The sequence below is a fragment of the Bolinopsis microptera genome, chromosome 2 (genome assembly GCF_026151205.1).
Source record: "Bolinopsis microptera isolate Bmic1 chromosome 2, MBARI_Bmic_1.0, whole genome shotgun sequence".
Lineage (NCBI taxonomy): Eukaryota > Metazoa > Ctenophora > Tentaculata > Lobata > Bolinopsidae > Bolinopsis > Bolinopsis microptera.
Genome location: NC_087073.1, coordinates 7774999 through 7799281, shown reverse-complemented (window position 1 = coordinate 7799281; position 24283 = coordinate 7774999). Strand labels below are relative to the sequence as shown.

The 24283-nt window shown below is 38.9% G+C and overlaps 3 protein-coding genes across 3 annotated transcripts in view; 1 reads left to right on the top strand and 2 right to left on the bottom strand.

Annotated features, from left to right (window-relative positions):
• Window positions 1-12855, top strand: part of LOC134826404 (protein broad-minded-like) — a 25247-nt gene extending 12392 nt beyond the window's left edge. The window contains exons 16-18 of the mRNA XM_063838762.1: window positions 11291-11462; window positions 11988-12174; window positions 12294-12855. Coding sequence (XP_063694832.1) covers window positions 11291-11462; window positions 11988-12174; window positions 12294-12548 — 614 coding nt within the window. The 3' untranslated portion in view covers window positions 12549-12855. The remainder of the gene's footprint in view (window positions 1-11290; window positions 11463-11987; window positions 12175-12293) is intronic.
• On the bottom strand, window positions 8757-10415 carry LOC134826405 (carbohydrate sulfotransferase 10-like). Its single transcript, XM_063838763.1, has 2 exons — window positions 10341-10415; window positions 8757-9987 (listed from the first exon to the last, which is right to left on the bottom strand). Exon 2 carries the CDS (start codon window positions 9925-9927, stop codon window positions 8794-8796), a length of 1134 nt encoding a protein of 377 aa, XP_063694833.1. The 5' UTR covers window positions 9928-9987; window positions 10341-10415; the 3' UTR covers window positions 8757-8793.
• LOC134826407 (uncharacterized) lies at window positions 12850-24283 on the bottom strand. Its single transcript, XM_063838764.1, has 6 exons — window positions 24108-24283; window positions 23826-23888; window positions 23570-23619; window positions 13989-14034; window positions 13686-13808; window positions 12850-13473 (listed from the first exon to the last, which is right to left on the bottom strand). The coding sequence occupies exons 1-6, from the start codon at window positions 24209-24211 to the stop codon at window positions 13314-13316; spliced, it is 546 nt and encodes a 181-aa protein (XP_063694834.1). The 5' UTR covers window positions 24212-24283; the 3' UTR covers window positions 12850-13313.

Sequence of the window (24283 nt, the reverse complement as noted above, 5' to 3'; positions counted from 1 at the left end):
TTTGGCCGTATTCAACTGTCCCGACCTTTTTTTCTCCTACAAAAACGGAGACTCCATTTATCGTCTGACCATGAACCTTGACAGTGTCTATGAAGTAGGCTGCAGAGAAGTCCACTTTCCACCACTGATCAACCACACTTTGAGTTTGCGAGAACCTGAATTTTGAACTTTTTATATACTAAACTACGGCTGTACTGGTCAGATTTATTACTTCTGTTCAAAATTAACCGATGTATATATTGATCTTGTTTAGAAAACCAGAAAGCACGAAGTACATAATGTTAATAAGATCTCGATTCTCATCCAAAATACATGCTATACTGATTACTGGTGTTGTACTTACCCGTTCACATTATCAACTATGCCGTCGATGGCATTATCAGCTGTAAAAGCTGGCGAAAAATCGGTAGATTGTGTTGCTTTTCCAGCATTCTTTGCAATGTTTCCGTAACCCTCTGAATATTTATAATTGTGACTGAAATCTCGGTTTGGTGCAGTTTTCGCTGTTCTGCAAAAATGTACCTATACACATGTACTTAGCCATATTTTTTATTGGTATGAAGCGGAATTTTACCAAAATTTCATCCTTCCGACAACAATGGTTTTACTGTCAACTTGAGTCTCAAAGAACACCAAATTCGCTATTTATTTGTCCGACGTCAACAGAAATCGTGTTTTGGCACCAAATTATAAAAAACAAAATACAAATTATATAATCTTACCATAATGACAGTATTCAGCTGATGGAGATCCAGGTTCCGATACTTTGCTTTCAGAGCAGTCCGTACAAGATGGGGCTGCTGAGAGGCTGAACGTGTTCTTTTTACACTGATGACATCCAATGGTGGTGGTGTAGTCTCCCGCCGGGCAAGGATCTGAAACATGTTTCGATCAGTAAGAAGCATGATGGCAAAATAACATAGAATCTAAATCTGCAGCTTGCTGGAATCAGTTTGTGTTAGTCAGCTTTAAAAGGTGCTGGAGAGCCCCGACCCCGACCCCGACCCAAAACCCCGACCCCGACCCCGACCCCGACCCCGACCCCGACCCCGACCCCGACCCCGACCCCGACCCCGACCCCGACCCCGACCCCGACCCCGACCCCGACCCCGACCCCGACCCCGACCCCGACCCCGACCCCGACCCCGACCCCGACCCCGACCCCGACCCCGACCCCGACCCCGACCCCGAATCCCGACCCCTAATTCCGAACCCCGAACCCAATTTGTACCTGAGCAGTCTGTGCTGTCCTCTCCAATATTGCCACTAAAAGCATTTATAACAGGTGTCCATGTCTCACTCTCTACATCAAACGATTTGATTTTGGGAAAACACCTGCTAATATCCGCACGATAAGTGAATGCTTTGCAATTTTCTATCGCATGACAATGCTGAATACACGTTTTGACGTCTACTGTTCCCGTTATAGAATCAACAATATCATCCCCGGGAAAATTTGTGTTCGCCTTCAAACATCCTGAATTGACGATAATGAACTCCACAAACGTATAGCAGATTACTAATAAAGTTTAACACCAGTTGCCGTGTTAATTCTTGTGAATTTATTCTAAATATAAAAACGATAAAAAGTTAATATTGTCAGTTATTTTTCAACTGTAATGAATTATACTTCCAGATATGAGCAAATGTACACAAACGAGATTTGTTTACTAACCAGTCGAAAAGTAAGCAGTCATTTCTTTCATGGCGATCACTACCGGGTAGTCAGATAGCGATTGACTAACACTGAGTTTGACTTGGTCCCCACACGCATATTTTCCACACTTTATGTTATAGGTCTGGTCAGAACCCTCTCTAGTCCGCAACACACCACATAGACTCTCCTTACCAGCTCCAGAGTTCAGCACTAAGATCTTCCCTTTATCCATTCGGAACTGCTCTCCATCTGTCTTGTGACAGACTATCCTAACTGAATCAATGCAGGAGATTTCATTAAACGTCATCTTGAACCAAACATTTGTGCCGGAATTCGTATGGCAAAGGGTGTTTAAATTGCCATCTATGCAGTTAGTTGCTGGGTAGGTCTCAAAGGTAGATTCCTGTGTTGCCGCTGTTGCTGTAACTTCTACCAATCCTGATGATGGAATGGCTATAAGGAGAACTTATTGACCTACCTTGGCCCTGAATATTAAATTGTGTGACGATGCGTTATTTCTTGCAGCCATTCTTTCTACATAACAGCTTTGTTTTGTTAATTAAGTTGGACAGTAATGGTCGTCTTCATAAGTTTGAGTACACTAATCTTAGACTTCGGTACATTTTTATACTTGTTATCAATTTGGACGTTAACCGTTAGCTTCACGAATAAGATGTACTCTTACCTGTTTTAGCGATGTTGATAAAACTTGCTATGAACATGAACAAGAGTAATCGTGTCCAAATTTGAGACATACTACGATGATAGATTGCAATGATTTGAATTATTTCTATCAAGTTAATACTATACAAAACACGTGTGTCTAATATTATGGTTGAGAAAAGGAATCAAAAGATCCACATAAATATATAAGTAAGGCTGAGAAAACGAAGAAGAATTTTAAGTAAGTATTAAACTTATCCACGATAGGAGAGGTTACGTGTTCTCGCTGGCCGCTGAATAACTGACGATTGAGCAGTTCATTGGCAAGTGAAGTAAACGAACGCAAAATGTTGAAGCGACCAATGACTTCCGTTCCTTGATAAAGGGACATCTAAGGATTTAAGGATGTTAATCCCTTAATAGGGGGTACCAAAACTGAACGCTTCTTGTGAATAAGCAAAATAGTAGTGGACTCATGAGTATAGGGGGCTCCAAACTCACCCTCAAAACGATCTCGGTACGTGAGCATTGAGCAAGTGTGGCTGATGAGCATTCGAAGTATTCGGGTTTTTAAAGGTAAAAATATCAATGGCCTATCAATGAGCTGGGGGGGGGGGGGGGGGTGGGGGACGGGGGTGGAGGGCTCCTAGAATATAAGATACTTAAAACCTTGCATCTAGTATATAGTAGTAGTATATACTATATATACTATATATAAGTATATATAGTAGTAGTAGTACCACGATTTACCGCAGAATCTGGGAGTAAGGAAAAAGCTGCGGTAAATCAGGGTTTGCAGTAAATCGGGGCGCGGTAAATAGGGGTTTTACTGTATTAACTTATATGCTCCAGGCCAAGATTATATTTATAACGCAAGGAAGCTATCTGCTATATCACGGGGAACAACTCAGAGCTCACACTAAGCACTAATATATAATAACTTTATGTAAGTGTATTGACCGGCGCGGTGGTTACTTCCCCCTACTTATGACGCAGCAGACTTACAACCTATCCAACTCAGCGAGCTCGAGGTTAATGTTACTGTTAGTGCTCACAACTTAGACCGCTGACCTCAAAGCTTCTAGCTCTAACGACACAGGATATAGGATTAGAGCTGCTTCTAAGGTAAGGTTCACAAACCAAGCGAGTACCTCAAGAAATGGTAAGTAGCTTCTTCCTGAATCACAATGTAATGCCACTAAGTTATCATGACACACTACCACTCGCCGAGTTAACCTACCAACTACAATAGAATTTGTGAACCCCTAGTTAGTATGCGGCTCCCTAGGTCCATTCTTAACAATGATTACAATACTTACACTCTTAAAAGTAGTTCATTCTCATTTATATTATTCGTTGGAAAGGGTGATTAGTGAGACTCGTGGGCGAGGAGCCGAGGAGCGGTGGGCATTGAATTTGCGGGCTCATCTCTGTATGACTATGAATATTCAACGATGAATGCTCAACGTTTTCCACCTATATTGAGCATTACTAAGAACCCCATACTGACTCCCTAGTAGCCCAATAAATTACGATGACAAAACTTGAAAGGGAAGTTGGTCGTTTAGCTCCGGACAGTCTATGCAACGTCTATGCAACGTCCGTGCAACAACAAAAGAACCGTCTATGCAACGTCTATGCAACGTCCCTGCACAATGAACACTCTATGCACACTCCCTGCACGGTCAGTCTATGCAACGTCTATGCAACGTCTATGGAACGTCCCTGCACAGTACCATATGAACACCGGCTACTAGCCGGCTACTAGCCGGCTAGTAGCCACTTTTGTAATAACAGCTCCTCAACTTCACATTAACAACCGGCTACTAACCGGCACTTGAAAATTGGTCACTAGCCGGCTACTAACCGGCTACTAGCCGGCTAGTGACCACAAAGTGGCTACTAACCGGCTACTAAGCGGTCACTAGCCGGCTATTAGCCGAGCTCTAAAGCAGACCTATTAGTAGGCTAGTAGGTCCGCTTAAGAGCCGGCTAGTGACCGGTTAGTAGCCGGTTAGTAGCCACTTGGTGGTTACTAGCCGGTTAGTGGCCGGTTAGTAGCCGGCTAGTGACCGCTTTCTAAGTGCCGGCTAGTAGCCGGTTTGGAACCGGCTACTAGTAGGTCTGCTTTAGAGCTCGGCTAATAGCCGGCTAGTGACCGCTTAGTAGCCGGTTAGTAGCCACTTTGTGGTCACTAGCCGGCTAGTAGCCGGTTAGTAGCCGGCTAGTGACCACTTTTCAAGTGCCGGTTAGTAGCCGGTTGGTAATGTGAAGTTGAGGAGCTGTTATTACAAAAGTGGCTACTAGCCGGCTAGTAGCCGGCTAGTAGCCGGCTAGTAGCCGGTGTTCGTATGGTACTGTGCAGGGACGTTGCATAGACGTTGCATAGACTGACCGTGCAGGGAGTGTGCATAGAGTGTTCATTGTGCAGGGACGTTGCATAGACGTTGCATAGACGGTTCTTTTGTTGTTGCATGGACGTTGCATAGACGTTGCATAGACTGTCCGGAGCTAAACGACCAAGTTGCCACTTGAAACAATAATATCACAGCTATGGTTAAGTATTCAATATTCAAAATTATACATTTAACATTTTATAGTGCAAACTGTGTAGAGGGAGTGGAAAATCGGGATGAGTAAAATTACTATAATTCATTAAAGTAAAGTCTGCCTTAAAAGTGGTATAAAGGCGATCAATTAGTTCAGTTTCGAGTTGAGTTAACCACTCCTTAGCGTACAATGTAGATTTCTGATAACGCGGATCGAACGCTTCGTCGTAAGAACCCAAAAGGTTTGTCTTATTGGTATCGATCTTATGCAAAACTTCGTCTCCTAAAATTGGAGAATATTCAAGCGGAACAATGAAATCATAGACAGCATGCTGTATACACAACTCCCTAATTTGTGGATTAAAGTGGCTATCCCGATGGTATCCCTTTTTAACCATCCACTTGGCGTATTCCGGAAATGTGGGATAAAGTTGTTGAAGCAGATCCGGATTCCGGACACCTCTTATCTCACGGACAATTGCCCTGCCAATGGGTCTGTACGGATCGTTATGTTTCTCATTCTCACCAGATAATCAGTGTAGCTCATGTGTGTAATCAGTGTAGCTTGTGTTGCAAATATCGAGCTCTCTTATCTTTTGTAAATTTGCAATAAGTTCAGTTTGCTGCTACCGCGTAGTTTACCTTTGCGTGTGTACTTGTACATTACTATACAAGTACACTATGGCGGATGACCCAACTTTGACCCGATCCCAGGAGTTGATTAAGGAGTTCAACTATGATCAACAGGAAGATGTGGAAGGCTGTGTTGCACGCTGGTCCATTCAGTTAGAAAAAGACCTGCATATTGACTACCGTGAAATTGACTACGAAAGTCGTGAAAAGATCAAGACTAAGGATAAACTGACTCTGTCTGGCTGGATTGTGGATGCAGTGGACCTTGTTCGTCGGCAGAGTAGTCAGATGTATCTCTTGAAGGAGATCATCGAGTGCTTCAAGACGGAAGCACTAGCAGACAAAGAAAAGGTGATCAGACTGCAGGGCCAGCTGCTGATGCAGAAGGACGAACAACTACAGTTGCTTAAGACGTCTGTTGAGGAGACAGTACAAACAACGGTGGAGTCTGGGATTCAGAACTATAGTGCAGCTGTTCAACAGAACAGTGCAAGTGGTACGGTCTGTAACAGTAAAATCCTGAAGAAGGTGATGAAGAGTGTGGCTGCAGAGGAGGACAGGAGCAAGAACCTGATCGTGTTTGGGCTGAAAGAAGAGGAGGAAGAACAGCTTCCAGCGCTAGTTACCGCAGTTTTGGAGGAGATCGGGGAGAAACCTCACTTCGAAGCGACTAGAGTCGGTTGGAAGAGGCCAGGTAGTACGGCTATCCGACCAGTCAAGATCACCGTCCCAAGCTCAACAGCGGTTCATCAGATTCTGATGAAAACAGGGAGACTGAGGGAGACGCACAAAGATGTATGGATATGTCCAGACAGATCCAGCGAAGAACGAGCAACAAGGAAGCATCTGGTCACTGACCTGAAGAAAAAGAGGGCTGAACAGACTCATCTCGACCACTACATCCGGTACGGGAAGGTATGTAGCCGTGATAAGAAGTCATCATGAGTTATTCATGTCTCTTGGACACTGATCAGTATATGAAGGAGTGATGATTATTTTAAGAATTTTCAGACGTTATCTGTATTTAAAAGACAACTATATATATTGAATATTTTATTATTTGATTGTTTCACACTTTTCATATTTCATAATTTTATTACTAGGTGGAGGTGATGTTATTGAGACTTTGGGCGGCCATAAAACTCCTGTTTTGAAAGTTGTCCTCTGTACTTGTTTCACTGACCCACGCTTTATAGCATTTATACATTTCGGCCCATTTTATATGTTTGTTCGATTTGCTGTACATTTGTATATTTGCTATTTTGTAAAAGTTTCAAATCAAAAATCAACTTGTCACGAAATCCCGACACCATTCTCGTCCACGGGTTACGTACAACTGCAAAACCGAAGGCTTTCCGAAAAACTGAACTTTCTATCGGTCCCTGATGTTGGTGATCCTGTGAATATTGGTAGCTCTTCCGTGAATAAACGGAACTATTTTTTCAAGAGGTACTTCTTTGGTAAGTTCGCCCTCTGCACGGACTAAAGCGAAGAGCCAATTTGAACAACCAGTTTTAGGGACACCAGTAAAGATGGTATTTATCTTGTGGAAGTAATATGTCCGACTCGTACATTTTTCCCACTGGTTAGGGGGTGAGTATTTCCAGTCTAACAGAGACATACTCTTGTCAAACTGCTCTAGAATCCATTCTTGAGATGGAGGTTTGAGGTTAGGGCTATCAACTGAAGGTTCAAGGTTAGGGCTATCAAATAGAACTGCGCTAGTGCTTCCAAACCTTTCGTCCATGGGTGTGGATATGGGTGGGGCACCAAATGCATATTGTTGAGCGAAGTTGTACTGGGACAGAATAACAACGCATGTTATGAAATTCATACAGATAACCATCTTTAGATATTTACCCATAGCTTTTGAAGAGTTGGGCCAGGAGTCTCCAACCTTACAAATGTTCCTTCATTGTCCCTGAGTAGAGAGACAGATGTGTTAGAAAACGTCTGTAAAATATCTAGGCTTTTCCTGTCTTAGAGGTTCTTTAGAACAACCAAAGAATTTTGTCATCGCAAATCGATTGGCAAAACCTTTCAGAGCAAGTTTTAAAGATTTCTTGTCAACAACACAAAAAAGGTACCAAAGCTACAAACATATTAAATACATGTACATTGTACATCAAATAACATTATTTGCAAAACAATAAAGAACAAATTAAAAAGATTTAAAAAAGTTAACTAGCCTACTTGGGTCATACTGGTTGTAAAAATAATTGTAAATCAATCAAAATAAACGATATTCTCGAAATCAGAGTTGGCCGGCTTCTCACAAATTGAGAAGGATCGTCAACATGAAAAATATGCAGACGTTGGCACATGGAAAAAGGCAGATTGAGCGACTAGTTTTTTTACAACATTTGCCGACTTACATTTTGTCCGACTATTGCCAACAACAGCCTCATGGATCACTTCGGTATGGGCACTTACTCATCGACACATGTCATTGGGTTGAGGGGTCGAATAGCATGCTCTGTCAGCTCATGTTACGAGTAATACAGTCCGTTTTTTTCATTCAGTATACCTAGGTAGGCCATTAGTCCAGTTAGACCAATCAATCATCCAGGCAATCATCCAGTTAGGTCACCAGACCGGGTAGCGATAAAATTATCAGCGATAGTTACTGAGTTTCATTATCGGTTACCTAATCGGTGGTCAAATTGTCCCGATAAGATCCCTGATAACCCGCTTGGAGGACTGCAATTCTATGGGGTAGGAACGACTACCTACGTGAATTTTATGGTGCTGTCACCTACCCGTACGGGCTTCTGTAGCATGGCTGGGTATCATGCAGTTAAATACTAATTTCGCAACTAGAATCTAGGTATACTTTATTTGTTGAGGTGATAATCCAGTTGAAGGTCGTTAAAAACCGAACCTTAAGATAAGTGTATTAAGTTGTTTCATGTGCACATGATAGCCAACTATCTTTTAAATCTAAGGCGATTGCGGCTGAATAACAGCAGTAATGACCAGTCATTTTCTAACTCAATTTCGGCAAGGCTCGAAATCAGCACAGCATGGTACCAGACTTCAGACACCAACCCTAGATTGCGTTTTTGTAATGGACTGTGAGTGTTTGCTTTCCTAGTTTCCGCAGATTTTATTTCGATACTCAATATCGCATCTCCCGCTGATCTCGATCATCTAAATTAACTGTTCTATTGCCTTCGAATAAAAACAAAAACAACATTTTTGTTCAGACAATTTTCTTGAGTAATAAGTTCAATAACAAACGAGCAAACGCATGCACAGTTTTAAACTTTAAATTAAATTGTAAATCAAATTTTAATTGCCATGCAAAGGAAGAGGAAAATCTGGATGAGTGAAATTGCTATAGTTCATTAACATGAAGTCTGCTTTGTAAAAACTATACAATCTATCTGTTACATCAGAGTCCAGTAAGGATAACCACTCCTTGGCATGCAGCGTTGATTTCTGATAACGAGGGTCGGACGACTTATCATAAGAACCCAAAAGATAGGTGCCATGAAGATTTATAGCACTCAAAACTTTTTTACTCAAAACTTCAGAATGTTCAAGAGGAATGATGAAATCATACATGGCATGTGGTATGCACAAGTCAATAACTTGTGGATAAAAGTAACGGTCGTGGTGGTGGGAACCCTTTTTTACCAACCACTTCGCATAATCAGCAAATGTCGGGTGAAGATCTTGAAGACGCTCCGGATCTGTTATGCCTCTCATTTCCCGGACAATATGAATCCCGATTGCTCGGTATTGCTCGTTCTTTTTCTCGCCATAAAACAGATCCCGATATCCTGACACGAGTCTGGTCCAGGGATTTCTGACCACAGCAAAGCTGTACGCTCCATTAACAACGGACTTTCCATGCGCCTCAACCATTCCCTTGATCCTGTGGTGGGCAAAAACAGTGCCATGAGACAGTGTATCCGCCCGTTCAGGGTCAGTTTCACCCATCATTTCTCCCTCCGCGTGTAACAGTGCCATGAGCCAAGTCGAGCAGCCAGTTTTAGGGACACCCGTGAAAATGGTTTTTATCTTGTGGAAGTAATATGTCCTCAGACTACACCTCTCCCAATCATTTGGAGGGCTGTACTTCCAATCCAACCATGACATAGTCTTACGTAACTGATTGAAGACCCAGGCTTGCGAGGGGGGCTCTGAATTTAACTCATTCGATACCTCTAAACTTAAATCTTTTATTTCCGCATTCAAATTGTCCTTCTCAAAGTTCGTTTTCCCTCCTGATATCTCTTCTAAAGCGGGAAGTTTGTCTGCCTCCTGAGCGGTTTCTTGAATTAACTGTACTTCGTTGAGACGCGGATTCGGCATGATCTCATCTTGGGTCAAATAGTATCTAGTCATTATGAAGAACACGCAAATGAGGCCACCAAAACTCAATATCTTTTTATACTGGACGTTGTGTACCGTAACCATGATGTGTCCAGATTCTAGAACCAAACTGTACAAGGATCTTGCTTTAAAAGTCGTTTGTACCTAAGTAATAAACATAAGTTAAGGTTCAAAATATTATATATGAATGGCGAACAGTTTGATTTGAAATTAACCTTCGAATAAATCGTCACAATGAAATGTACATCCTGCAGCACAGCATGAAAAAATGGTTCACAGATGTGTGACTGCTGTGTTACATTTCGTAGATAAACGTAATTCATCATCAAAATCATGAAATCAAACGGATTTGGATTTAAGAGTTGTTTGTTAGGTCGGACCTAACATGACTATTAATTTAAAGATCTCCCGTCATGACCAATTGAGACGAAATTCATATCATGATATTGACCATAATTAGGTAAGTTCAATATGAAAAGAAAAGAGTAAACAAATACTTGTAAAATGTTGATGAGCTCAGAATGGTTCAACTAAATGCGAGATTGTTGAGTTGGCTCATTGAAAAGTGTCACAAATACTATTTCTACTCTCACCAGTATGATGTTCTCATCTTCAACGAAACAAACAGTTTAAGTTACCAAAATGAGTATTTTTCATTAGCATTTTGTGTAAGCAGCAGAATTTAAACTTCTAATTTTGAAATTTAGCGCTTCAAATTGGGAGAAATATTTTTAAAAGCTTAATATAACGTGTTTACTCTCAACTATCTGAATGAGAGATAGGAATATCAGATAAGAAATACAGATCAGTCTTCCTGCCTTTCAGCGCTCTCGTATATCCTTGGGCCATTATAAGTACAATATTATAAGGTTTACAGAATGGGACTAAATAGTAGTTAAGTAATTTTTCAGCACTGATTTAAGGAAAGGTTCATCAAGACTGAGCCTATTTGATCTCACGATTTAGAAGTTTTTCAGCTAATTTAGTTAAAATGGAGCAGCAATTTTCGTTAAACAAACAACAAGCAATGGACACCAAGAAAATATACATTGCTCACACGATTACGATTAATCAATGCTCACCACATTGGAATCCTATGAGTACAGCTATAATAGCCCCCAGAATGTAGTGTGTATCAATCAGTGTAGATGACAATGGAAAATTATTACAAGCTTGGTTTAAGTGCCACGTTATGATGAGTGAAAGAGGTGCTGAAGAAGACGATGATGCTATTTGGTCTCGCCTATGCTATGTATATCGGTCATCGTATATGGTCATTGATTATTTTCATCGATTATCATCGGCTCCGATAGTGCTACGAACTTTCAGGAATACTATTAATTCCATTTGAAATGAAGTTCGTTGACCTGCCGTCGAAACGCAATTAAAGCCAATATGATTTCGATTTCTATGATACTACGCTTTCATAAAACTTTAATAATTTCAGTGAAGGGTGTGAAGTTTGACTGGTTTGTGAGCGTTGTCTACCTCCTGTTTGGTGGTCAGATAGCTCGGGCCCGTTCCTTTCTCACCACCTTCTCCACCACCCTCACTAGCGGCTATCTGTGGAGCCTCAGATTACTCAACTCTACCCATGTCAAACAGGAGATAGCATCAAGGTTAGTTGGACATTTTTGTTTGATAACATGTTTTATCTTTAAATGTTATCATGAGAAGCGTTTTCTTTTCGGGTCGCATCTTTTGAAGAAGTGGGCATTTGGTAAAATGAGACAAATTTTGAAATGTTATTGGTTTATTTCCTGCCTACCCTTAAACTTACGTGAAGAGTTAAGTGTAGATAATTTAAGTTAGTGACTGTTCATGTTTTGAATATTCGGTCACATGCGAAAATTTAGTTTGTGTACGGCGCGAAAGTATTTTGATGATCAAAATAAAATAACCGCTCGTTGTGTACGACATAATTCTTTAACTTTGAGCCGCGCGCTTTTCACAATTTTACCATTTTTGGAGGGTATCATTGCCAAATAAGGATAATATGTGAACTTTTATAATCTCAATCTACTTTGACTACCATGCATCAAGGACAAACTATAATTAGACCTGTGATACATGTGATAAGATGAATTCAATTTCATAAGAGATTCATGTTTGACACAAAAAAGTTTACCATCTTGTTTTCCCAGTGGATTGACAGTTATTTACTACAATGCATGTCACTGCATGGAGAGACTCCTACAAAAAGCTCTGCCGAAGGTCGCCTGCGCTTTCCGAATTTCTGGAATGTCACCTTCTCACGTGGTTAAAAGATGGATAAACTGCTGCTTCCTCAATATTCTACCGTGGAACGAAATCTGCAACTACGTTCTCATCGTAAGTTTGAGATGGTTTATTGAATCACTGTTTTCAATTTTGAAAATTTGAAGGCTAGCCAGCTATAAATGTAAATTATCTCGTAGCTGATCTGTATTCCGGAATTATTTACTGTTCAGGTAGTATCAGAAGGTCCGACCTACATAGTGCTGTACTGTATGGCCCTGTTGAAGCACCTCGAAACCCGTCTTTTACAGCACTCAACACAACACACGTTACTATACGATGTGCTGGAGGAACCAGTTCAGGGTTTCATCCTGGCCAACTATTTGGACTATATCACTGCTCTTGATAGAGAGTTTGGGGTCATGCTTAGGAGAGATCTAAATGATTTTAATTTGAACTGTAATAAAGTTATGAACATCGGAAAATAGTTGGTGACTGATGATTTAGACTTTATTTAGTGTTCACTGTTATTTGTTTTTATGTTAGGTATTGAGGTATTGATGAATTAATCCTGTGCTAGCATGATGGCAGAGTTTGATTATTTTATTTGCAAAAGTTATTCAAGTTACATATGACAGGCTATAGTAGAGAATATAATATATTTGTATAAATCGAAACATTTTTGAAATTTGGATAGATTTATAATATCAGATATATGTACACTTGTAATTCTTAAATCTTATTATTCCAATTCAATACAGATTAAAAGAAAATGTTACTGAATAAAATCACTTGAATTACGGTTAAAACTCAGTCTCGTTTGCCAATTCAGTCAGAAATACAGATAAATATAAATAACTCGGTTAATTTACATTTCATTCGAACGTATTGTTAAAACAAACAAGATAAAACACACAACTTTATTAAATAAATCAAGAATAGCTATAATCTGTTGTGAAGTCTATTTACAATATATACATAGTAGGTATTTAAACCAAACGTAATATTTGGTTTTAGCCATTCATTCACATGTTCAAGGGGGAAAATAATCACTGTATGTTCTGAAGGAAACCCTGTATATTTCCATATCTTATCAAGTTTTGATCTGTCTTTGTTTTTGGAAAGTATAAACGGCGTCCCCAAGCCTTTTGAACGGAGTTAAATATCACTGCTCATTGCTTTCCTCTCTGTTTTCAGTAAATGAACTTTCAAAGTAAAAATAATACCATTTTCAGTAGATATTCTTCTGATCTTTAGCCCGCTGTGACTCTGACATTGCTTTTGTTTGAGGTCAGTAAAATGAACAAAGCCATCAAGATGATCCCAACGAATGCCATGACCACTACAAATGTCCCAACTTTGTCGCACCATACCCCAACCAGGTCTGCGCATATGTTCTTGCAATTGCTCCGTCTGTCGAACAAAGCCACTGATTAATTTTTGGCACAGTTTTTTAATAAAACAATTATTTAATGAAACAATTGTTCATTTTACAGCACAATCTAACAATATCAATAGTAAATAATTGTTGATTAGCTGTAATGAACTATGGTATTGTTAATTTTATAGGGTGACATACTTAATAACATACTAATTAATTGGTGATATGATTTTTATTTACTTACATGTTATATCTGGTTGGCAGAGACATCGACACTGCCTCTTTGCTACCGACTGTCAGGAACCTCTCAAAAGCCGATATTGATAAATCTTGCATTGGGAGAAAGTACATTCTGTTGTTTTTAAACCTGAGAAAAATATTATAAAATGAATTATTTAGTTATAAGTAAGTGATTATGTAATTATACTACAGCTGTGTTAAAATGGCTATAAAGTAGATCAGAAAATTGGTTTGAAAAATAGATTCATGAGGGAGATTGGTCTGGAGTGTGAAACACTGATTAAACTCGAAACGTAGTTATACTCACAGCATTATTCTGTTTTTCTGGGTAATGTTGTAACGTTTCTGTATCTCTGAAACATTTATCAGTCAGTTAATTAATCATTTTAAAGGAGACCTAAATTATTTGGCGTCACAAGTATCTATTGATGTATTTTAGGGTGGATTCCAATTTCCATCAATTTTATAGAATATGTACAACTGGCGTGGCCAGAGGAACCACCAAGACGTACATTATGCGTCAGCGTGCTGCGCGCAATTTTGTTACGCTGAATGATATAGTGCATAATTGCTACAAAAATTTAATAGCGCGCGTTGCAAAACAGTCCAGTCTGAATTATCCATTGTTTTGCGAAAGCTCATCGCAACAAGAAACCATAAGTTAATAAATTTAGCGAACCAGACTCTCAAACTTAAACTGAAAAATGACTCCACAAATGCTTAAAATTCTTCACAAATCATGTAAAATGCACGGCTTATCTAATTTCATCATGAGGCTACAAAAAAGTTCCGAAGACCATTTATAATTCATTAAGACTATATATATCTAAGAGTATAGCCAAGAGCAAATATATGAAATTCCCACGTTATTTATGCTTTAAAAGGCCTGAAACTACTCATGACAATTCCATTGAATAGATTGATCGATTACTAAATACGATTGAATATGGAACTATCAAATGCTAATGACGGCTATCTGCTATGAATCAGTAATCAAACAGTAACGTCATAGGAGATCGTTCACAAATTACGTATGCCAGCCTAGAGATAATGTGACGGGTTTTCGTTTTGGAAATTTCTACACAATAAATAAGTGTAAAATGTCTTTCAGAGGGTGTCTAAAATGACCGAAATCTAGGCTTTCTAATGGTTTATTTACATTCAAGGGAAATATATTTTAACAAGACAGTCTTCAATCTTCATCCATGAATCCGTACATACTTGGATTTATATTATCACAGGTATTTAATATTTATTTCAATTAAGTTTATGTTACACATGAATAGTTCGCATATTTTGAATAAAAATTGGGGTTTCCTCATAACGTAATCCCTCTCGTGTTGTCTATTTGTATGTCGATTATATACCTACTAAGAATCTGCTACATGAATATTACTGAATTCACTCCATTCAAGATTATACATCCAAAAGCATTACCATTACAGTAGTTAACTTATGACTCGATAATGGTTGGAATGTACACAAAACATTACAATGCTAGATAGTTTCTTGATTCTTCCCATTTAGTCAATTTGTCGCCTACTACAAATAGTCACCTACTACAAATCATCTGTATAATGAAGGTTAGTTCATTATACAGATGATATTGGAGGACTACTACATACACACTTATACGTGTTTGAGAATTGAGGGGTAGTAGTAAATATCTAACAGCAGATGTTGCAATCTTTTCAAAAACAATATTCTTTTGGATCAGTGAGTGATAACCAAATCTAGACGGGGTAACGAATTGTAAGCGCTATTGTAATTTGTATCAGAGGCTTAAAATAATCTGTCTATTGGCCTCAACCGTTTATAAACAGAAGACGCATACATTTGGTATACCATTTCGCAGAGGGTATGAATTATGCACACATGCTGTGGAGTAGAGTTCAAAAAGTAAAAAGTAAATTTTATTATAAGACAGATCCAACTTGTAGTCAAATCAGCGGTGTAGGAAGCGGGGGGGGGGGGGGGGTTTCTTCTTCGTAAGGGACTGTGGTCATTATCACTTTAAGATAGAGCATGACCACTGTAAGATATTTATTACTGGAAAAAAAGTTGAACTTTGTTTTTTCCACATTTAGTGAATCGTTTTTTTTTCGCTTGTATGAAGCCGATGATCCTTGGGGTAGTGAGAACTTGTCCACTATGTTTGTCACACTAAGGTAGAAGGAATCAAGTTGTCGGCTTGAGTCAGTTGTCGGCTTGACTTATTAATATGGTAGTTTAGTTCACAGTTTCCAGTAAGGAATTGTGTCGCTGTTCTTGTGCTCTCTTTACCAAGTTTCGGAATTGATCTGGCGGACTTGTGTCTCCATACTCGTTTGAAATGAGTGTTGGCAACGTTCTCCATCTTTCCCTCATTTTCCGATGATTTATATTCCGCAGCGCTCCCGCCTCCCTTCCATAATACTTTTGGTATTGGTAGAAGCACTAGGGCGGAGTCCAAGTTATCAGAGCCTTGTTTGGCGAGAGAGTCTGCCATTTCATTACCATCATAGCCTTTGTAAGCTGGTATCCATCGTATTAGGACTTGATTGTCCATTTATAGTTGGTTAAGCTCACTTATTGCTGTGCTGGTGCTTTTAGATTTGACTTTGGTATTTCTCATTGCCATTATTGTCGCATGGCTATCACAGTTTATGATGATTCTTCTTGTTTTGGTTTCAGATTCCCGCTGTACCTACGGCAAAAGTCTGGGCCTGGAAGACGGTTGAGTTGGTTCCCAGGTGGTAGGTGGTAGGACTCTTCACGTGGAGGGGTGTCGTTATCCACAATGTACACTCCTGCTCCAACTTATTCATTCATTTTGGAGCCGTCTGTGTAGCATTGTATGGTGTTGGTATCGTTGTCGATTTCCTCATACTCTGAGAGTCGAGGAATTTCGGTGGTAAAACCAATGTCAACATTCAGTGATGTAGTCTGTTGGTCTTGCACTTCACCCCTGAGTCAAATCGTTACTGTTAAGTACAAACTTAGAATTAAAGTTTCAGTTTTTCTTAACGTTCCGAGAGACTGTGTTAGTGATGGATCGTCATTAAGCGTATCAGATCTTCTGTTTTCACGTTTAAAACCTTGCAATACATGATTACCTCGTTAGTTTTACGCATCGATGATATAATTTGAATCTCAAACTTTTACTATCATACGAATAGTACCAGTAAGCAGTAATTACTTGGATATCCGTATATATATACATTATATTGTATATATCCGTATATATACATTATTGAGGTAGATCCATGAGCACTCAACAACTATGATGACGAAGTATCTCGCTGTCCTGTCTGTCAAAGAATTTATATACATTATACAACATATGATTTGAATTACCTCCTCCCAAATAAGGTTCAACAATTTCTCCAACATCACACTTATCAAGACCTGACCACAAGTCTGACCAGGCCTAAAAAGATGAAAGTCTGGATTTTATTTGGTTGCCCTCAGTAAAAATGCTCTCCCGATAATGATAAAAATACTCAGACACCAACATTTATTATAGGGAGCATGTTGTTCTAAACGGAGCGTTAAATTAGAAAAGGCAAAGGAATTTGAGCTCGGTGGGAGGTTTCCCTGTCGGACAAAAAGCAATCAGTTTCCTGGAAGTCTAGTCAAACGTCAAGGGTAAAAAATCAGCAGCACGTTTTTTGTTTGACTATGTTTTATGCCCACCAATTATTTATTTGGTTAGAACCGAAGAAATGGTACACAGCGAGTTTCGTGGCAAATGAGTACCGTACGGATGGAGATTATGTTGTAGATGTGATTAATATCATGCCCGACAAACGTCCAGGGGACTGAACTACCGAATTTAAAGTTAGTTAAGTTTGTTAAAGTTAACCTTATCGCATCCTTTAAGGTGATTGTGTGAAGAGTGACCTCTAAATTTGGAGCACCTACTATAATGCTATTGTAATTGTGAGCTTTAGGCGGCAAGCTTTTCGCTACCACGGTAAAGAACGGTATGTCTTCTTCGGTCACCTAAGTCGACTACTATACAATCGATTAGAAAAGATCTACCGCCAAGATCTCTCTACCTAGAGAGATATTTGGCTATTACGGTACTGTATCATTATAAAAATATAGATGGTAGAGACCTCCATGATTATGTACACTCTACGATGTATTATTGCGTTCCCAGGCTATACCATCATAAAGCTGATGTAGGATCATAGAAATTATATATTTCCGCTAGAAGTTCTAATACTGAATATTGTATGATAAGCAACCAGGAAATAGTGGAAGATAACATGTGATAAGGTAGTTATGCTTCTTGTTCCCAGGTATGAACGGGATCCTGTCACATGTCCTGTCACGTGGCACTGCTCTTGGAGCCTGTCAAAAGTGGATGGAAAGATTTGTAATGAGTTGGGGGCACATGTGTACAACTGTCAAGTTATGGGACAAGCTGCATTGATAGTACACAAGTGAGCGTACATATTACATGTACACTCTTTAATCTACTAGACCATGACAGGCCTGAGCAGCAGCGAGCAGTCCTCTCAGTGCAGAGTAAGATGGCTGCTAATTGCTATCTGCAGTGAGAGACCTGTGTGATGAAGATTATTTAGAGTTTATCCATTAGATTCTTGCAAGTATCATCATTCAAAGAGCTAACCACTTGACCATTTTACTGGAGCGTCCTTTTACCATAATACTATAATAGCATTGATGGTTTCCGATGGAAATTTAATGAGTTTAAAATTAAATATTGAACCTTCAAGGTGATGTAATTTCTATTACTTTAATGAAACTTTCTACCATTGAGAGGAATACATTATACCAGTAGTTCAAAGCCCCTGCTACAAACTAGAGTAAACTGCCACATGCTTGATTTCTCATTCTGTACTAAATAATTTGTACCTAAGCAAATGCTGTGTCTCACACCTCTTTCAGTTGAAACTGAAAAGCAACCAATTCTTTTGAAATCACCAAATACATTTCGTATTGTTTTCTGGCTCTCTCTACAACGCTGACAAATGTTACTACAATCGGTATGTTTATATCAGTAGGATGATGCAGATAAGAGGTCCCGAAGAAAGAAAGACTTCTATGACCGCTGTGACGTTATTGGGGACTGGCTGCTGGCAGGAGGGAGGAGTAGATAGATCTTACACCGCGGGGGAGAGAGATAAAGGTTGGATCCAGTATTTACCCAGTGTTTACCCAGTGTTTAGGTAGATCAGGTGGTTACACTACTCATCAGTATAAAGAAGATGTATATATTCACGGAGTCCTTAGCGGGGTGTGTTGTTTAGTAATCCTTTAATAAGTCACGTGACTGGGGTGTAATTAGACCATTTTGTGGAGACCTCGGCACTCTCTCTCTCTCTCTCTCTCTCTCTCTCTCTCTCTCTCTCTCTCTCTCTCTCTCTCTCTCTCTCTCTCTCTCTCTCTCTCTCTCTCTCTCTCTCTCTCTCTCTCTCTCTCTCTCTCTCTCTCACAATGAGGACAGATATACCTGCTCTGGAGCTGTAATTAGGCTCTTTCCGTGCAACCTGCCTAGTCACACTGGATCAAATACATACTGACGTACACACGGACATTTACATTTCTGCCATACCTAGATCCAAGCAGACAGTTCAGCCCAAGATTTGGTAACTTATCTAATTAGCTTCAGTTTAGCGTGAGTCTACTACAGTGGATAATTTGCTAAACTGTACAGTACTGAGCTGTGTACAGTGAGACGAATATCTGAGCCGACTTAATTCCGGAACTTTCTATAACCACCAGATACCACCACCCTTATACTGGATCAAGCAAAACTGGAATGATCTTGATCATCGTCTCTCAAGAATAATTTCTTTGGGTATGAGCTGCGGCATTAATATTGCTATGAATTAATGCTCTTAATGAGTAAAAGGCCCCACACCTGAAACCAGCTGGTAATGCCCTGGTAATGCTGTGATTCTGTCCCATTATTATACTTTAACAGTCTGGTCGGATGAATGAATAGTCAGTGTTGGTGGGGTAATTACTGACAAGATTTAAATATTTGGCCAAGTTGCAGAGAGTGTATTGTTCACGTCATGGTTTTATTCTTAACATGCGTAATTAATCCAAATTCACAATTTCTTGACTTTTACCAAATAAGTTTAATTAACCTCTGTGACTAAGTATAATAGCTGTATAATAGCTGTATAATAGCTGTATAATAGCTATAATAGCTGTAAGCACAAATTACAGCCCTGGCCAAAATAAGCGCAACTACCCGTCAAGGCAAGATGTGCAGCAATTGTGCCGTCGCTTAACACTCGCGCGATTAAATATCTGATCGGGAAATGAGATCTGTTAGGGTAAGGCACGTAATTTTGTCAGGGTACCTAATTTTGTCATTTTGCTCTGAAAAACTGCCTCGGCTCGGAATTTCAGCTTGAAAGAAAAGGTTTGTGTATAAAAAGAAAGCTTAGACTTTGCTGAAACTGCTCCTACAAAGTTTAAGTTTTTAGCTCTTTTGCATCTGTGTCAAAAATGAAGGCGAAACTGTTAACCCGAAAAATAAATAAGATCCTTAAGGTTTTCTTAAGGAATTTTCAAAATTTTGATTTATTGCTATTTCAAAATAGTAATTGAGCTAGCTTCATGCCATTGCATATTTCAAATATCTTCTACAGCAGAAGTATACGTACAAATTTTCAAGTCTCTAGCGCAATTATTGTTTAAGTTACAGAGGGTGACAAAATTAGGTTCGATTTTGCCAAAAGTACCTAATTTTGTCAAAAAAATCGACCTTTCTCAAATTTCTTGTAAATCACAGATTGTGTTGAAAATGGCCTTATACAACTATTCTGAAGTTTTTTTGCCCATAGGATATGTATAAGGCACTTATAATAGCATAACACTTATAATAGCATATTTTCGCCGAGGTGGATAATCTGATTTTTTCAATCTAAAATGACTAAAAAAATAATTGATGAAATTACTAAGCAAGTGATCTATCTACAGACATGAAAATTTCAACCTAGACCTAGAACCAATTGTTTTTCAAGATACCAGTGGTTTCAGGGGCATTTGGGGGCTATTTTCTAAGATTATATACCCAAAAAGTGTCATCTTTTCATCAAGCTACAAAACTATGAAAACATCATATCTTTGGGATTTTTGAGGTCAATGTTGGTAAAAAAGCGCTCGAATGATGCATCCAGGTAGTCTAAAATACCGAGAAACGGTTACTTTTTGCACAATCTTCAAGTGACAAAATTAGGTTCGGGGTGACAAAATTAAGTAAAGTCACCTAATTTTGTCATTTTTTCAAAATAATTTTTTTGAACATCTTCAACCCCAGCAATTTCGATCATTTTTGTGATAGAACTTGCCTAGACTGTCTACTATAACATGGTGGAGGTTTCATCTAAATCGGAATTTCAGACGAGGTTAAAACCCATGGTTTATATCAGGCAGTCGGAAAATTGCCAAAAAATGACAAAATTATGTGCTTTACCCTACTAATAATACCTAAATACCATGGTGGTAGCGCTACAATTGTACTATTTATAATTCCTAATAAGCGTATATAATAGGTGGGTACAATTCTCAATAAAGATTAATGCTATCATCAGATGATATCAGGTAATTGGGCTCAATTATTCGATATATCTACACCACCTTCAATACAATTAAGAGCAATCAACAATTAATATCGTTCAGACTGTATCAGCATAGCTGAAGAACACGATTACATCGTACTTGTTTCAAACGTGTTAAGTAATGTTATCATCTCTACAAATTATACCTTTTCCAACAGAAATGTCAGATATGATGATTTTCTATTTCTTATAAAACCTATTTGACGCTGTGGTCAACCATCATCGCTATGTAAATATTTATAGAGTTAACCGGCTACGGGAGAAAAACTGTTTTGTTTGAAAATGGCCTTTCTTACTTCAAACTTCATAATTATGGAGAATGCAAAGATCTGAAAGTCAAACGCTATTTCATCTTCTGAATTCGAGACCGACTTTAGATTTACATATTGCCTAATTGCCATGTCTATTCGCACCATTCTGTAGCCTACAATCTACATGTATATCATGTATTTAAAGCAAGCAAAATACCTTGATATAAAGACCAGATGTCGCCACAATTCGGGTTAAGGGGGGGGGGTTCACCCTGATTTTTTTGTGAAACTTAGTTTCGAGATAGCAGTTGACCAACAAACTAGGACCGGTGACCGAACTTTTGAGGGGGTCCCGGACCCCAACCGCCAAACGGTGCCTGCGGGGCAGCCACGCCCATATTTGATCCAAATTAGGCCCAATTTAGCCAAATACCCTGAACATGCCCAAAACCCAGATTTTAGGTGCTCTACTTGTAGCTAGTGGTCCCCTGAACTCGTATATGAATTTTCATCAAGATTGGACAAAAAATGACTGAGTTATGAGCCAAAAACCATATGACCATATTTGGGCACCAAATTTGATCGATTTTGGCCCATAAATTGGTCAAATATCAATATTTTTGAATGAAACCAACTTTATATGGAAGATAAGCCTATACTACAGATTCTCTATGATTATCAGCTCAATATCTACCTAACTGTGGATTCTGTGTTCAAATAGTTGCAAAAAATGAACAAATTTGCCGGGCATTTTTCAGAATTTGGCCGCCAAATTTTTTTAAAGGCCTAACTCAAAATTCCATATTAAAACTTAAGGTCGAAATGCGATTCTACGTTGATTCTGAAAATTTCATGTAAAAATATTGAAACCCTATTGAGTTCTATTGTTTTGAACGAAATCAGTTTCGCAAATATCGCGAACTGAGATATGGGCGATTTTGTTCATTTTTTGCAATTAATTGAACACAGAATCCACAGTTAGGTAGATATTGAGCTGATAATCATAGAGAATCTGTAGTATAGGCTTATCTTCCATATAAAGTTGGTTTCATTCAAAAATATTGATATTTGACCAATTTATGGGCCAAAATCGATCAAATTTGGTGCGTATGCCCAAATATGGTCATATGGTTTTTGGCTCATAACTCAGTCATTTTTTGTCCAATCTTGATGAAAATTCATATACGAGTTCAGGGGACCACTAGCTACAAGTAGAGCACCTAAAATCTGGGTTTTGGGCATGTTCAGGGTATTTGGCTAAATTGGGCCTAATTTGGACCAAATATGGGCGTGGCTGCCCCGCGGGCACCGTTTGGCGGTTGGGGTCCGGGACCCCCTCAAAAGTTCGGTCACCGGTCCTAGTTTGTTGGTCAACTGCTATCTCGAAACCAAGTTTCACAAAAAATTCAGGGTGAACCCCCAGCCTTAAATCAAAACTCTCTGATTTTGGTGAACCGCCACCCTTCCTTTGGGCCATATCTTATATAAGATTTACACCGTGTTAGTCATTGTGTGGATGATAAGAGCGCTGTGTAATCAAGAGTTAGCTTCATTACATCTAACACAAGGGCGCCTCTTCTTACAGAATTATGTAATTTTGGTGTTTTAAAAAAATGTTTTTGCATAATAAGATTAATGATAAAAGTAAAGAATCCAGAAAGTAGAAAGTTATGTTCTATGGATAGACACTGTATTGTGGATAATGGATATTATATATATGTATAGTCACCCCAAAGATTGTAAAGTACCAACATTGGGCACTATCTTGAGGGCACTAACATTGATTACTAGCTATAAAGCTGGATTCTGATGGGGAAATGAATCATGTTTTTTTGATACGTGACGGAGATTAACCAATCACCTTCCAGTGTTACCCAATCAAAAACCCAGAATCACAGTCATGTGTCAAATAAATCTGATTCACCCCGCCATCAATATCCGGATATATTGAGCACTACTACAAAATATCTTTTGCAGGTAGTTTTGTAGTACGCCATTTTGTAGCACGATTGAAACATTGGATCCCAACACTGGAAAAAGAGACTCACTTGCATTGTTGTCCAGGTTAAACATCCCGAACTTGCACGGCATTATTATACTGAAATTAATGGTTTCATTAAGACTATTGTTTGATGTGGACTTGGGATCGGAGGATGGTGGTATGCAATACGCAACAAAGGAGAACATGTCAGACTCAAATATTTCCGTGACTATTAGATCTGATGATGTGAATAGTATAATGACCACTGAGATATGTGGTAAATGTGGTGAATATAAGTATTTAGTGTTTTGAGAAGGACAAACCTTTTGGATGCACAGTTCACACAGGTAGCTACGTCAATAAAATCTTTCCAAGGTAACGAATATCTGGGGGTCGTTACTGTTTACTGATTAGCTTTCAATGAATTATCGAAACAAATTTGTCAGCTTGATGAATAAATATCAGGGATCCAGGTAAATGTTAGATTGTAAATCTTCAATGGTAGTGACTGATCAAAATGTAATAGCTAAGTGAAATATTGTGACAGGATTAAATACCAAAATAGATAGATTTTCAACACAATAGAGAATCAGAGGTATACTCACAATAAAATAAAAGCAGGATCTGTATTATGTGCTGCGGATATAAATTCTTTTTCTGTCATGTCCAGTAGGGTATCGTAGAGTAAAACTTTAGTTGTGAAGGACATGGTGATATCTAGAATCTCTGACCATCAATCTATGTGAAAGAGTCGATTTGAGATAATTGTAAAGCAGATATA